The sequence below is a fragment of the Micropterus salmoides genome, unplaced genomic scaffold (genome assembly GCF_014851395.1).
Source record: "Micropterus salmoides isolate LMB-PRFRI ecotype aquatic unplaced genomic scaffold, ASM1485139v1 Ms_hic_scaffold_7, whole genome shotgun sequence".
In the NCBI taxonomy this organism is placed as follows: Eukaryota; Metazoa; Chordata; class Actinopteri; order Centrarchiformes; family Centrarchidae; genus Micropterus; species Micropterus salmoides.
In genome coordinates this window covers 2,980,336-2,994,974 of record NW_024044459.1, presented here as the reverse complement: position 1 = coordinate 2,994,974, position 14,639 = coordinate 2,980,336, and the positions used below count along the sequence as shown (strand labels likewise).

The following is a 14,639-nucleotide window of genomic DNA, read 5'->3' as shown; positions in this document are numbered from 1 at the left end:
CGTGTCTGCCGCCGCTCAGCTGAGCGCTCAGCTGCGCTCTGCTGAAATGATCATAGTGTCTAATAAACTTATTATTATAACATATGACAAAAATAATTGTCTAAATGATGTTGCATATTCCTCAACAATTCTTGTGATGATATCACTAGTTGACAAGCAACATAGTACTATTTTCGTAAATCGTAGGCTATGATATTGCGCAGGTGCACGTGACGCATTGCTGTCAAAGCCGACAGACTATTTAGTGCAAAATAATTAGATAAAAAACGATTTAATAAACTGCAAATAGCCTACTATTTTTTTTAATGTTTATTTACAATTCATTTAGGCGGACAACAAGGCTACCAAGTACTGCGCACAGTGCACAGCTGACTAATTTAAAAAAATAATAATTAAGTCATTTTTAGTCGATTTTTAGTCGAAGATTTCAGGACTTTAGTCGACCAAGATTTTCTTTGGTTGATTACAGCCCTATTCATCTCCTAGATAATTTGAATTGAATTGTCTTATTGGTATGACATAACCCTAACCCAGGCAATTGAGATAATGTTTTCAGCTTTAACAAATGAATACTATAACAAAATAATGTAATATTAGTACAAAGAACTGTTGTATTGGCTGTAAGGATAACATTTATTTTATTTTCGTAATAGATAAATAAATTAATTACCCAATCAGTTTCATTTGATTAATTATTTCCCCCTGTATTAATATAAATAAGTATAATTAAATTGGAAGGTAGATGTATTTTATATGTACATATCCTTGTGTTTGTCCATGTCCTGTCCAAGTCCAAGTCACAAACTTTGCATTTAGAGTTTTAGAGTTCTATAAAAGCCAGTATACACCAAATTTAAAGGGTAATTTTTGGTATTTTTAAACCTGGGCCCTATTTTCACATATTTTGGGGTCAAATAACACAGTGGCTATTATTCCAGGTTTAAAAAATATTGGAATTAACCTTAATCTAAGGCTACCAGGCTGTCCCACTAAGCTTTCTCCTTATCCTTTGCTTTTATTATGAATGACTTAACTTGACTATTAAATAGTATTTATTTATTATTTATTTTATTACATAACATTATTTACAAGAGTTACTTCATTCTGGTGTCTGGGTGCTCTTTATTCATGGTACTACACAACAGTTTACAACAGCTGACTACAGGTAGATTTAGATATATACAGCACACATATATATGAGGTAATGGCAGCCAGTGGCAGTTTTTTAAAGCTACTTTCCATGGAAAAATGTTATGTGATGATAATTCTGTCACACATTTACAACTTTTTGTCATTTCTGAACCAAAAAGTTTCCATTTTGTTGACCACAACAGAGACTTAACATCTGAGTGATTATCTGAGATAATCTGATAAGTACCGTATATGCTGTCAGGATAATGAAAATGAGTTTAGACGCTGCACACTTTCTTATAACCTCATTTAATATCTTTGGTCATCTGAGGGAATATCAAGTCTTTCCATGTCAAAAAGCTGAATGAACCAAATGAACTCATTGATTGATTTCAAGTAAAGTCTGAAGTCATTAAATTAGGGACTTGAGTCTGACTCAAGACCATGTCACAGGACTGGGTACTTCAATGGTCATTGTTGAGAGAAATGATTAATCAGTGCCTCATTCCATGTAGACAGATTCCAGCTTGTTGTCTAAGCATGAGACCACCCTGCTTCTGATGGTTCACCTATTTCACAAAGTGACAGGATAGTACATATGTCTTACCTGCAGGAAGCCAGCCTGCTGTATTCTTGTCAACAAAGTTAAGTCATCCAGGCTCTGTGTGCTTGTCAGATTGGATAAACATTCATGTTTGTGTTTGTGGTTTCTTTGTGGTTTCTACAGGGAGTTTGCCAAGGAGAGAGAGCGGGTGGAGAAGAGGCAAGAATTCCTGAAGCTCCGCAGACAGCAGCAAATAGAGAGAGAGTTAACTGGGTACCTAGAGTGGATCTGCAAAGCAGGTCAGAAACAAACACACACACACAGTCCTTCGACCTAATGTGAGTTACAAATGTGAGCCCTTACTATTTCCTCACTAACTCATTACAGTTACATTTAAATAAAAAAATTTTAAACACTAGACACAAATGTGACTTAATTTTGACATTTAGTTCAGGTGTGGTATTTGTGTTGCAGAAGAGGTGATGCTGGCTGAGGAAGACAAGAACGCAGAGGAGAAATCTCTGGATGGAGCATGGTACAAAAGGAAACACAACAACTCTGGTAAGGACTGCCATCTTCAGAATTATTGTAAAGATAGAAGATAAACTTAGGTAAAAAAAATATCATTTTACAATTTTGCGCCATGTTAGAGATATAATCAGGTGTTCACTAGCTAAATATACCAGAAAACAAAACATTACATGTACATGTACATTACCATCACCAGCTGTATGCCTTACTCCCATCTATAGTCAACAGAAATCTTTATCATGCTCTCCTTTTGCGTTTAGCATATTTGTGCATCCTTGTGCAATAGAACAATTTTCAAACAACACAGCTCTACAGTACCACTAAGGGTTAAATTATACATTATTGCCTTTATTTCTGGTCTGGTTCATGTTCACACTGGCTCTTTACAAATGAACCATGAGCTTAAAACACAATGTCATAGGGGCTGGAAGGTAACTCAGGACAGTTTTGCTGATGTCATCCTTCACTATCAGCACTATGCACCATGCAGCACTTTAGTGCTTCTTATGTAACAAAAGAGCTCATAAAGACATAGCATTATTAGTATTATTAGTATTACTAGATTGTAAATGGACAACAGCTTATGAATAGCAACAAACAGGTAGATGCAGAAGAAAAAGAGGTGTTTTATACAGCAATATTACAGGGGGATTACTGTGGAATTGCTTTGTCCCCCACTCTAATGCACTTAATAAACTGGCAAAAAAACACAAGCACAACACAATGTACAAGGTAGATTGTACCTTGTACAGGGTTGCACAATTAAGTTGTAGTTCCCTTTATGCAACTGACGAAACCAAGCTTTACACACAAAAAGCTCTTCCGTCCTGGGCCATGCACATTCCTGGCCAGTTTGTGATGTTTCCAGTCAGTCCTTTTATTGCTCCTCTGTATAAGGCAAGGCAAGTTTATTTGTGTAGCACATTTCAACAACAAGGCAATTCAAAGTGATTTACATAAAACATAAAAGCAACATAGGGAAATAAAAAAAAAAACATATTAAAATATTATTTTTAAAAGGGTGAAACAGAGATAAAAACCATTACAGTGCAGTGTACGATATTGATCTACATTTGATTTAATTAAAGGCAGTGGTAAAAAGAAGTCTTCGGTCTTATTTAAAAGAACTCACAGTTTCAGCAGACCTGCAGTTATCTGGGAGTTTGTTCCAGATATATGAAGCATAAGTTAACAACAACTTGAATTTTCAGGTTTCCTTAAGAAATTCAGTAGTTTGTGAGCTTTCTTCAGCAGCGTAATGTGAGATGAACATGACAGGTTCTCTGTGATGCAAATTCCCAGGAACCTAAAACTTTTCACCTGCTTCTCCTCAGCTCCACTGATGTAGACAGGAGTGTGTGTCTGAAAATCAACAATCAGCTCCTTAGTTTTGCTGCCATTAAGCATTTGGTTGTTCTCTGTGCACCACTCTGCAAGTTTGTGGATTTCCTGATATGTTGTTTGAAATCTGGCCGATAATGATGGTGTCATCCACAAAATTCACAACAGAGTTCTCACCGGATGCAGTCATGGGTGTACAGCGTAAACAGGAAGGGGCTGAGCACACAGCCCTGGAGGAGGGCTCCTGTGTTGGACACTAGAGTGGAGGAGGCATGACCGCCAATCCGAACTGCCTGGGGTCTGTTTGTGAGGAAGTCCAATATCCAGTTGCAGAGTATGGTTAAGTTTGTTGATCAGTTTTATGGGGGAGATTGTGGTGAATATTGAGTTGAAATTCACAAAAGCATTCTGATGTAGGTGCAGTTGTGTGTGAAGACTGAGTGGAGGGCAGTGGAGATGGCATCCTCTATGGATTTATTGATTCTAAAAGCAAACTGGTGTAGGCCCAGGTTGACTGGGATGTTGTTCTTTATGTGCTGGAGAACCACAGCACTTAATTATTATGGGGACAAGAGCCATCTAGACACTGCAGACTTTTTAGGTACAGGGGCAATGGTTGCTGTCTTGAAACAGGTTGGAACCCTGTCCTGTGACAGTAATATGTTGAAGATGACGGTAATAACAACGACTTCTTGATTAGCACAAGTTTTTAGTACACGGCCAGGGTTGTTATCGGGCCCAGCAGCTTTACTCATATTCACTGTCAGCTGGATTCTTCTCACATCTGCTGTGGATACTGACATTTGCCGGTCCTCTGGAGGTGGAGTAGGCTTTACAGCTGACTTTTTATTGAGGAGATCAAAGCAAGCATAACGGGACGGGAGATGCTGTGAGCAGTGATCATCTCAAGGTGCACTGCACTCAATCCTATCCCTGCACCTCCTTTTCCCACGTTGATGAGCGTATTTCTGTCATAAGCAATACATGTTTCATTAATAAAGGCAAAAAATAACAAAACAAAAATGTACAGATGTTTAAGAGAACTGTTGGCCAGCGCATCTGCATGCACCAGACTGAGACCATCCTTTTCATCATCACACCAACTTCTTACTTCTTTCTTAGGAGGTAGAGTGGATTGTGTACTAGTAAGAAGTTCAGTTATTTGATCCCCATGTCCTCCAGTCTGCATGTCTAAGTGTCCTTGTGCAAGATACTGAACTAAATTACTAAATTCTGTTTGTGTGTGTATGAATGTTAGTCTCCTTCTGATGTGCAGTTGGTACAGTCAGGGATGGGCAGTATTTATTATAAAGGTATTTCAAATTTTTGTAATTCTGTGTGGAATTCTTGTGTTGGCCCTGAGTCATGGTTCTGTTAAAGTTTCCATCCTGCTAAAAGGGAGTTTTCCTTGCCTGTGTCGCCAAGTCATTACTCTTGATGGAAATTGTTGGGTCTCTATTAATAATACTACAAAGAGTATGGCTTTATAAGAAGAGTGCAGTGCAAAAGCTTTTATAGGCTGTGGCTCAGGACGTAGAGCGGGTTGGCTGTTAATCGGAAGGTTGGCGGTTCAATCCCCGGCTCCCCCTGGTTGCATGTCAAAGTGTCCTTGGGCAATATACAAAACTCCTGGCGGAACAAACAGCCTGGCAGCTGTGTGAATGTTTCTGTTTGAGCACTTAGGCTCAGTGTATGAATGTGTATGACTGGTGAATGCAGATGTAGTGTAAAAGCGCTTGAGTGGTCAAAAAGACTAGAAAGGAGCTATACAAGTATGGAGCTTTTACATTTATTATGAATTGGCGCTATATATATTGAATTATATTGAATTGAATTAAAATACAAACTAGGTTCTGCCTCTGATTGGAGCCCACTCAGTAATTTGTCCAGACTTTATCCATCCATCGTCAACCGCTTATTCTGCGTACAGGATTGGGGGGCTGGAGCAAATCCCAGCTGACATCAGGCGAAAGGCAAGGTACACCCTGGACAGGTCGCCAGTCCATCGCAGGGCCACACATAGACAAACAACCGCTCACTCACACCTAAGGACAATTTAGGGTCACCAATCAACCTACTCCGCATGTCTTTGGATGGTGGGAGTAAGCCGGAGCACCCGGAGAGACCCCCGTAGACACGGGGAGAACATGCAAACTTCACACTTAAAGGCCGGGGCAACCGGGGTTTGAACCCACAACCTTCTTGCTGTGAGGTGATGGTGCTAACCACTGCACCGCCCATCAGCTTTCCATCAATTTTTAATTGCTCTTAATAGTTCCTGTTAAGTTTTGTTGTCCGTTTTAGTAGCGTAGCTAAGTTTTCGTTTGTTGTACATCAAAGAAACAATAATGAAGTGTTTCAGAGATGGTGTAACTTGTTAAATGCACTTATTGTCATTAACAATGTTGTGCTGCAACACCATCAAACAGCAGGTCAACCCATCTACCACTCATGTTTGTTGTGGCTCACAACTTGTCGTCAAGTGTGGAATGGATGCTGTTTTGTGGTTCGTGAGAATTGTTCCCAAATACATCTGCTATTAAACAAGATCGTGTGGGCACTATATTTGAAAATGAATGCCTCCAAGTCTTTCTCCCTCTTGCAGCTGTACTCCATTTACATTTACATTACATTTACTCATTTGGCAGATGCTTTTATCCAAAGTGACTTACATTTGAGGAACAACATACAAGCATCAACAGAGTATCAAATACAGAACGAGATCTACAACTGACAATACATATTAATAAAAGCAGCAATAAATACTAGTAAGCGCTAATGGCTCATATCACATCAATGGGGTAAATACCTAGGGAAAGAAGTTAGTTTACAAAAAGTGCAATCAATACAAGATAATTGTAGGGGATAGAAGAAGAAGAGCACAGAAAGTGCATGTTAGATTTTAGGAGTTGGAAGTGTTATAAGAGGAAGTGTTCTCGGAAGAGAAGAGTTTTCAAGAGCTTCTTGAAGTTAGAGAGCTCTGCTCTGATGGTATGTGGTAGCTCGTTCCACCATCGTGGTGTCACAGATGCGAACAGCTGGGACTGGGATTGCTTTGTGTGAAGGGATGGCAGAGCCAGGCGGCATTCGTTGGAGGAGCGTAGTGGCCGAGAAGGAAGCATTAGTGACTTGAATCTGATTCTGGAGGCCATGGGTAGCCAGTGGAGGTCCCACAGCAATGGAGTGACATGCATCCTTTTAGGCTGATCAAGACCCACTAGGAGGGCATTGCAATAGTCGAGGCGAGAGGTAACCATGGCCTGTATAAGAAGCTGGGTGGCATATTGAGTGAGGTAGGCCCTGATTTTTCTGATGTTGTATAGAGCAAAGCGACACAACCGAGAGACAGCAGCAACATGGTCTGAAAAGGACATCTGGTCATCAGTCATGACACCCAAGTTTCTCACCACCCTGGTTGTAGTGATGGTTGAGGATCCACAGGAGTGCTTTACCCGAAATGCCCATCGCTGATAGTGCTGATAGCAGGATCCTGTGATTGACTGTGTCAAAGGCAGCTGATAGGTCAAGCAGGATAAGAACCGAGGATTGGCCTGCAGCTTTACAGACAAAAGAGCCGTTTCAGTAGAGTGGCCACTCTTAAAACCAGACTGATATCGAACTAGGAGGTCATTCTGTGAGAGGAATTCTGAGACCTGTTTGAAGCCCGTTCGATAGTTTTGGATAAAAATGGCAGAAGAGAAACTGGCCGATAGTTCTCAACTTGAGTTGGGTCAAATGAGGGCTTTTTAAGCAAGGGTGTAACCCGAGCCCTTTTGGAAGTGGTAGGAGATATTACTTGGAGGAGATTCGTAGGAATCGGGTCCAGTGGGCATGTAGTGGGACGGCTATGGGTCAGGAGTTATGGGTCCGTGTTCCTCACAGATGACTTGGCTTCTCACCCTATCTCTAAGGGATACACCAGCCACCCTCCTGAGAAAAAAAACATTTCAGCCGCTTGTACCCTTATCTAGTTCTTTTTGTCATGACCCAGCCATCATGACCATAGGTGAGGGTAGGTAATTATAGTCTATAGATATATATTGTATATATATTATTGTCTATAGATATATCCACATTCTAAACTGCACTTATACAGAATGTATATACTTATGATATTCAATATACATATACCTATGCTATATGTACAGTTGTTAGTAGGTTATATTATGTGTCTATATTGGTAACTTGCTGTGTGTGTGTGTGTGTGTGTGCGTGTGTGTGTGTGTGTGTGCGCGTGTGTGTGTGAGAATACACGCAACAACAGTCACAGTGATTATGGGTTCCAGGGTGGAAGGGTAATGAGATTAGAATGAAGAGCAGAGTGTAAAGCTCACTGGAGTTAGAGGCGGCGTGGGAGTACGAGGGCCCTTAAAGTAGTTTTAGAGCTCTTCTCTTCTCTGTAGTTTTGATACTTTCCCTGACAGTGAGCTGGGAACATTTTCATTACCGATTAATCTAACAATTATTTTCTAAATTGTTTGGCCTATCAAATGCGAGTAATAAAAATGTCTATCACATTATCCAGGGGCCCAAGCAGACATATTCGGATGTCTTGTTTTGTTGAACAACAGTCCAAAATCAAAAATTAGTAAGTTTAATATCATAAAAAATGAAAACCTGCAAAAATTTAATTTGAGATGCTGGAACCAGTGACTGCAATGTACTGGCGATCTGTCCAGGGTGTACCCTGCCTTTCGCCTGATGTCAGCTGGGATAGGCTCCAGCCCCCCGCGACCCTGTACGCAGGATAAGCGGCTGACGATGAATGGATGGATGGATGGATGGATGGAACCAGTGAATTTTGAGCATTTCTACTTAAACAGTTAATTGTTTTACACACGGTAGCTCCGGTTTAATCTTGAGAAGACTGACACAAGGCAGAGCGAGAAAGACTTATTAGAAATTCATCACAGGAACTAAAGAGAGATTGTGAAATAAAGGATCTTCCTTATTGAACTTAAACAAAAGCTTTGGAGTTAAAGAATTAAATCAGGTTAGGTGCTTTATCACTTGTGTGATTCATTTTTTCCCTTATTGTATTTGCAGTGCTGAAAAGGACCAAGAAGAGTAAGGATGACCTCATCAATGCAGAGGAAGGCGAGGATCACTTCACCGACATCTCATCTGTTGGTGAGGATGATAATTTGAGGCATAGTATCTGCCATTATACTGCAAGTCTCCATACTCTTCAGCCTTTAAACTGTGTTAATATTGTACTGTATGTTGAAGGCAACACACAAACTGCTTGTTCGCACTGTGGGTAATTTGTAAATAAAAGCAAAGATTTAATGAATATATATAAACAAATAACAGTTTGTATAAAAGAAATGGTTTTTTTTTTACTTTCTTGTCCTGCTGATCATCTGTTGATCCCTCTGATTTATATTGTCTAGTCCTGCTGTCAGGGTTTTTCCTGACTCAAAATGAGTCGGAGGTGGTACTAATAATTTGCATGTGCTACCAACGTAAGCCTGATTTTCACCGCTTAGCTAGCTAATGTTAGGTTGCCGTGGCTCTTTTTTGTGCTCAGTGCTTGGAGGAGCTGCCAAAAATGAAACTGACTCACATATACCATCTTGCAAAAGCAAGAAACTCTTCCAAGCAGAGTAAAAGAGCCATAGTGACCCAACATTAGCTATGCTGTGAAAACATTGGTGTTACACTGAGTAACTAGCTAACATTGCAACACTTATCTGAGACACTGAGGTGATTATCAATGATCAAGAAAACTATATACAAAAACGAACGATAAATACTGTTAACATGTACAAAGGTAAGAGTAACGTTACTGTAGAGTTGACAGAAGGTTAACAGATGTGCAGTTCATAAAACGGATATCCGTAACTACATTCTGCAAGTAGAGAAAATTAGCTACTTTCACAATTTATGTTTCTCATTTTGAAATTAAATAGAAATAAGTAGTTTAGCCTTTTCCAGCCCTGTTTCATGGTCATTACTCAGAAACTACAACAAGTGGTTCCAGGTAACAAGTCACAGCAGTAAACATATAATTTGTACAGTATTACCCTGAAGCAAAAGGGAATGTTTGCAACACATGTGATGATACATTTTAGCATTAAAATGTGCTAAAAACCAATTTTGACATCCAAGAACTACAATATAATAGTTTTGCCTTGTTACTATCTTTAAATATGTTTCTACATGTCCCTTTTGTTACTAGCCCCTTGTTACCCAGTTACACACATTTCAGTCAAATATTACCCAGATATATCCTTTGTTGATACCTTGCTATTACCTGGCTTCTACTTGGTTATTACCTAATTATTACTACTTTATTATCAAACTATTATCTCACTATTAGCATGTATTGGCGTCGGCCCCAACCCTGCATGCAATGCTGGAAACCAGCAAGAGCATCTCCTTAACAGTATGCTCAAGATATTTGATCAGCACTGCCTAGTTTGATAGTTTAATCTGAGTTTTATGAGCCTAGTTCAGCGGACTGGATGGGCCTGCAAACTGGACGCACAACCACAACCTACATCCAATCAGAGCAGCAAGACGTGTGACTTTTCAAATCACTCCTCTTTCAGTCATCGCATCAAACCTGCTTCTTATTAAATGAAGAGTTGTGATTGGCCTGACCAGAGGGGGCAAGTGAAGCATGAGTTCGACAGATTTTCTGGTTCCCAGGGTAGTCAACCATGCTACAGTCAAACTCAACTAACAGCTGAGTCCCAAATTGCTGCCTGTCCCCTTTACTAGCTTGTTCTGGTTTTTATAGAAGTACCTCCTAAAGTCCATGGGTTGCCTGCTTTAGCTGCTTCTAAGCTGCTTAGATCGTCAATAAAAATATAAATGTTTAAACTTCTGTCAGTATGGACATGCATCACATCGTTAGATCGGTTAGATCCTCCACAAATCAATCGTTCATTTTATGGAGAGAAGAACCCCAAAGTCTAATTCACTCAGATTTACATGCATGGTAAACAAGAGAATTTAAAAAAGTGCCATCTTCCTAAGCGCTCTTTAAGTCCGTAATATATCAATTTCTTGATTATTAATATTGACCGATCAAAAGAATCAAAACATCTTTTCATAAAAATTTATCCTGTCCTGTGAATACTGTCACGTGAAGCCCATTGCTCACTGTCTGCTCATTTCTGCCACACGTTTCTCTGCATCCTGCTCCGTGTTGTTGGGTATGCTTATTTTCGTTAAATTGCTGCCTACAAAATTTGGAAGGGCAGGTGCTCAAAGTATAAAAAGGGCACATGGAACAAGGATTTAAATAGGACTCTTCTCATACTATTGACATAGAAATATATCGTTATGTATTCCTTGTTGACATACATATACAGATGCTTCTGTATCGATACATCAGCAAATGCTGTGACGCAAAAAGAAACAGGGAATACCCAACTCTAGCTTTAAAACACTGTGGGATGACATAACTTACAGGGAACAGTTGCTGTTGAGGTGTTGCTATGGATGCGGCTGCTGCTGCTGTTGTGTTGTTGCTGATACTACTGGAGGTGATCTGTGACTACAGATATTAAAACAACTATAGGATATATATTAGCTGATTTAACAATTATGTGACCATAAAAAGATTGTTGAGTGTTTGGGACTAGCTCACAGTGACTGACCTGCTGTAATACTGCAGCCATTACCAAGGCTGACTGCTAGGGAGACTCTCACAGAGCTGCAGAGCTGCAGGTAGAGAAAATAAGATACCAGATTTTAAAAAAGTGTGGGAAATAATCTGAGAAGGAAAGGATTAATGGGGAAAAGGATGAAGGTGGCCATGGCAGGGGTAAGAGTGAGACAAACAAATCTATAGACAGAGGTGTGTGTGTGTCTGTCTGTGTCTACAGTATGCAAAATTGTGATGATTTTATATATTGCATTGTGAATCTGAGATATATTTGGATTTTTATTGACTATATGTCTAATCATATATCTAAATAAATAAATTAGCATTAATCTTTTATAATATTCCTGACATCAAATTAAAAAGTGAAGAAGAAACGGCCCTATTAGATTTCAGAAAAATGTATGAAATGTTTAATAAAATATTATTTATTTTACATTGGCACTGACATTTTTATATGTATTTCCAGTTATTGAGTTTTTATTGTAGTTGAGCAACACTACTGTTGCTGTCAAAATGTAAATATATTCAATACTGTTCTGAATTTAATGAATTTATTTTTTTTTAAGGGCTGAAGTAGGCTATAAGTCAGAGGAATAGGCTTAGAATTTTACCAATGTTGTTATACTTATTTTAATGCACAAGGCTTTTATTAAGTTACTTTAATAATCCTAGTTCAAGTGCAAAGATTTAAGTCAAATTACATAGAAAAGATCAGACCTCTCGACATCCGTGAAACTTTTCTCCCCCAAACAGAACGAAGTAAACAGAGCACCTTTGTTTATAGTGTAGAAGTAACGTACGTGTCGTCGTGTTAGCCGGCAGCTGATATTACTTCTACGGGCAGGCGACACAGCAATATACACAACAATTGTGCATGCTCTCTTTGCAACAATCCACAACAAGCACATTGCAGCAAACCCCTCTTAACAGCGGAATCGAAGGTGTCCAGTAGGCAGTGCTGCTGAATCACTAACGGTGTCTGAACGGGAGAGCTCGTCACGGATGAAGTCTTCAGGTGAAAGGTCATCAATTGGGTCATTTTATTTAATGAAGGAAATTTTGCGTATTAAAAATGGGCACTTTGGGCGGCAAAGGGCAAAAGGCCAGGTGCTCAAGCACCCATTGCACCCCCCCTGCACATGTCTGGATCAAATGAAGATTTTTATATTCGTCCTGGGTGAAACAGTGTGATAATAGCCTATTTTAGTTTTGTGTGAAAGGAATTAAATGGCCCGTCCTATATGGACCACTGTTGCAAATTCAGGCAGTGTCAATTCAGTGATTTTATCTAATAAAAGTCCAGGCTATTAATCAAGTTTTACTGTATGTGCCCAGAAAGTTCACCATTGAATAACTAGTGGCACCATGTTTAAAAGCTGCTGTATAGAGTATAAGAAGAGATCTGTGGCTTCAGGCCATCCACAGAGGGAAAGAGAGTAATTTACTTGTGTGCCAATTGTGCCTATAGATCAAAGCTAATCAGGAAAGAGTGATGGGGTAAAGTTTTTACTGTGAAAAAATATGACCCTACCATAAAACACATCGTTTTAGTTTGGTTTATCAGTCTGTCCACTTGAAAGACTTTAAAGTTAAAGCTGGGGTAGGCAATTTATTTCAGAAGTATTTGTTTGTTTAAATTCTTTACATCCTGACAGCAAATAAATGCTCTAACACAAAAATGAAAAAAATCTAGAAACTGAGGCAGCCGTAGGACTGTAATAAGCACGGACAAGAGGTGCTTAAACTGACTTGTTTTCTACTTCGCGGCTTGTAGCAAAAAGTTGCAATAAGCACAAATGGCTTCAAAATACAGACAGTTGTTCCTCTTCACCACAGCTATGTCATTAGTTTACATTAACGACAGATTGGACTGACTACCAAACCGGCACAATTACCCATCTTGACGACAGATCACAAATACATTATCTGGTAGCAGACTGAAAGGATCAACATATGTAACAACTGCAATGACATAACATAATTGTTTGCTTGACTGGCCATTAGAGTTGAGCTCCTAATATCTAAAAACTAATACGGTATTGTTATTTTATGCTATTAAATTGGCAAATACCATAGAATTTGCATTTTCTGCAAGTCAAATTAGATCAGCTGATTTCACCCAAAAAGGGGAAGGGGCGTGACACAAGGGTAAAAATTTGTGTATGGTACATTCTTTCATTATTTCCTTTTAAAACCAAATCGGAAAAAACAAAAAACCAAGTCGTTAAACAGAAAACAAAAAAACAGCCAATCGGTTTTTGTTTTTCTGTTTTAAAAACAAAACAGAAAAATATTGATTTTGATTTTTAATGTGTCCGATTAGTGAAGCTTTGTGTGTTGCACTTAATAAACCTGCAACAGACAGGCTACACTTGGGCGATGGCGGTGCCTGAAAAATATTTATTTTGGTGTGTCCCTTTAGTGTAGCTTTGTCTGTTACACTTAATAAACCTGCAGCAGACAGGCTACACTTGGGCGATGGCGGTGCCTGAAAAATATTGATTTTGATGTGTCCCATTTGTGTAGCTTTGTGTGTTACACTTGGACGAGGGCGGTGCCTGATTAAATGTAATTAAGATGAGCTTGAACATCAACATAGGTGGGTTTTTAGTTAGAAAAACCGGAGGCTCACCGTTCAGTTTGTAACTCACTGGCAACTGGAGAAGGAACAGAAACGCCTCAGAAGTTGCCTAAGAATCCTCCGGTTTGTAAGATTTCTTCAGTATCAAATTAATTTAGTGATAGTTGTGAGTATATCCAATGGTACACAGCAAACATGAACTGTTATTAGTTAAATCAGCGAGCTGTATATTAACGAATCATACACGGATTAAAAGGTTAGGGTAATTTTTGTTCAGCCTCTCTACACTGTTTCGACCTGACCTTTATTTTCTTTGTGAGATAGAAGAATTTAGAAAGTTGGGCGGCCTCCAGCTACAGGAACACATGGATCAGGCTATGCATATAACAGGAGCATCGAACGTCCAGCCAGTGCGCCAGTTCCACTGGCAACACAACGCATATTAGGTCTACCGGTTAGGGAGCGGGGCGCTGGAGTGTACAGGGCGAGGGAGAGGAGGTCACGGGAGAGGAGGTCGCGGGAGCTGCGGACGGGTCGGTGATTGGATGAAGCCCAATGCAGACCACAGCTGTTGCAAACAACAGGCGCACGTGTACAGCAGCAAGTTAGTTTTAAAAGCAGTAGGGATGCAACACTGGTCAAAGATGGAACAAAACGCAGCTCCTTTGTTTTCACTTATGGGTTTAAAACAGAAAAATAAAACAGATGTATGTTTTTTTGTTTACCGTTTTCTATTTTTCTGTTTTGGTTTTAAAACAGAAAAACCAAAAAACTACTTGGTTTTTTGTTTTTTTCCGATTTGGTTTTGAAACGAAATAATTAAAGAACAAACAATAAATGGATTCTCATTCTCATCTATGGAATTCTGTGAATTCAATCAACCTGAGAACTAT

At 39.3% G+C, this 14,639-nt stretch overlaps 1 protein-coding gene across 1 annotated transcript in view; it reads left to right on the top strand.

Moving 5' to 3' along the window:
- cacna1ba (calcium channel, voltage-dependent, N type, alpha 1B subunit, a) overlaps window positions 1-14,639 on the top strand; it is a 254,241-nt gene that overhangs the window by 112,305 nt on the left and 127,297 nt on the right. The window contains exons 8-10 of the mRNA XM_038704210.1: window positions 1,859-1,974; window positions 2,150-2,236; window positions 8,594-8,677. Coding sequence (XP_038560138.1) covers window positions 1,859-1,974; window positions 2,150-2,236; window positions 8,594-8,677 — 287 coding nt within the window. The remainder of the gene's footprint in view (window positions 1-1,858; window positions 1,975-2,149; window positions 2,237-8,593; window positions 8,678-14,639) is intronic.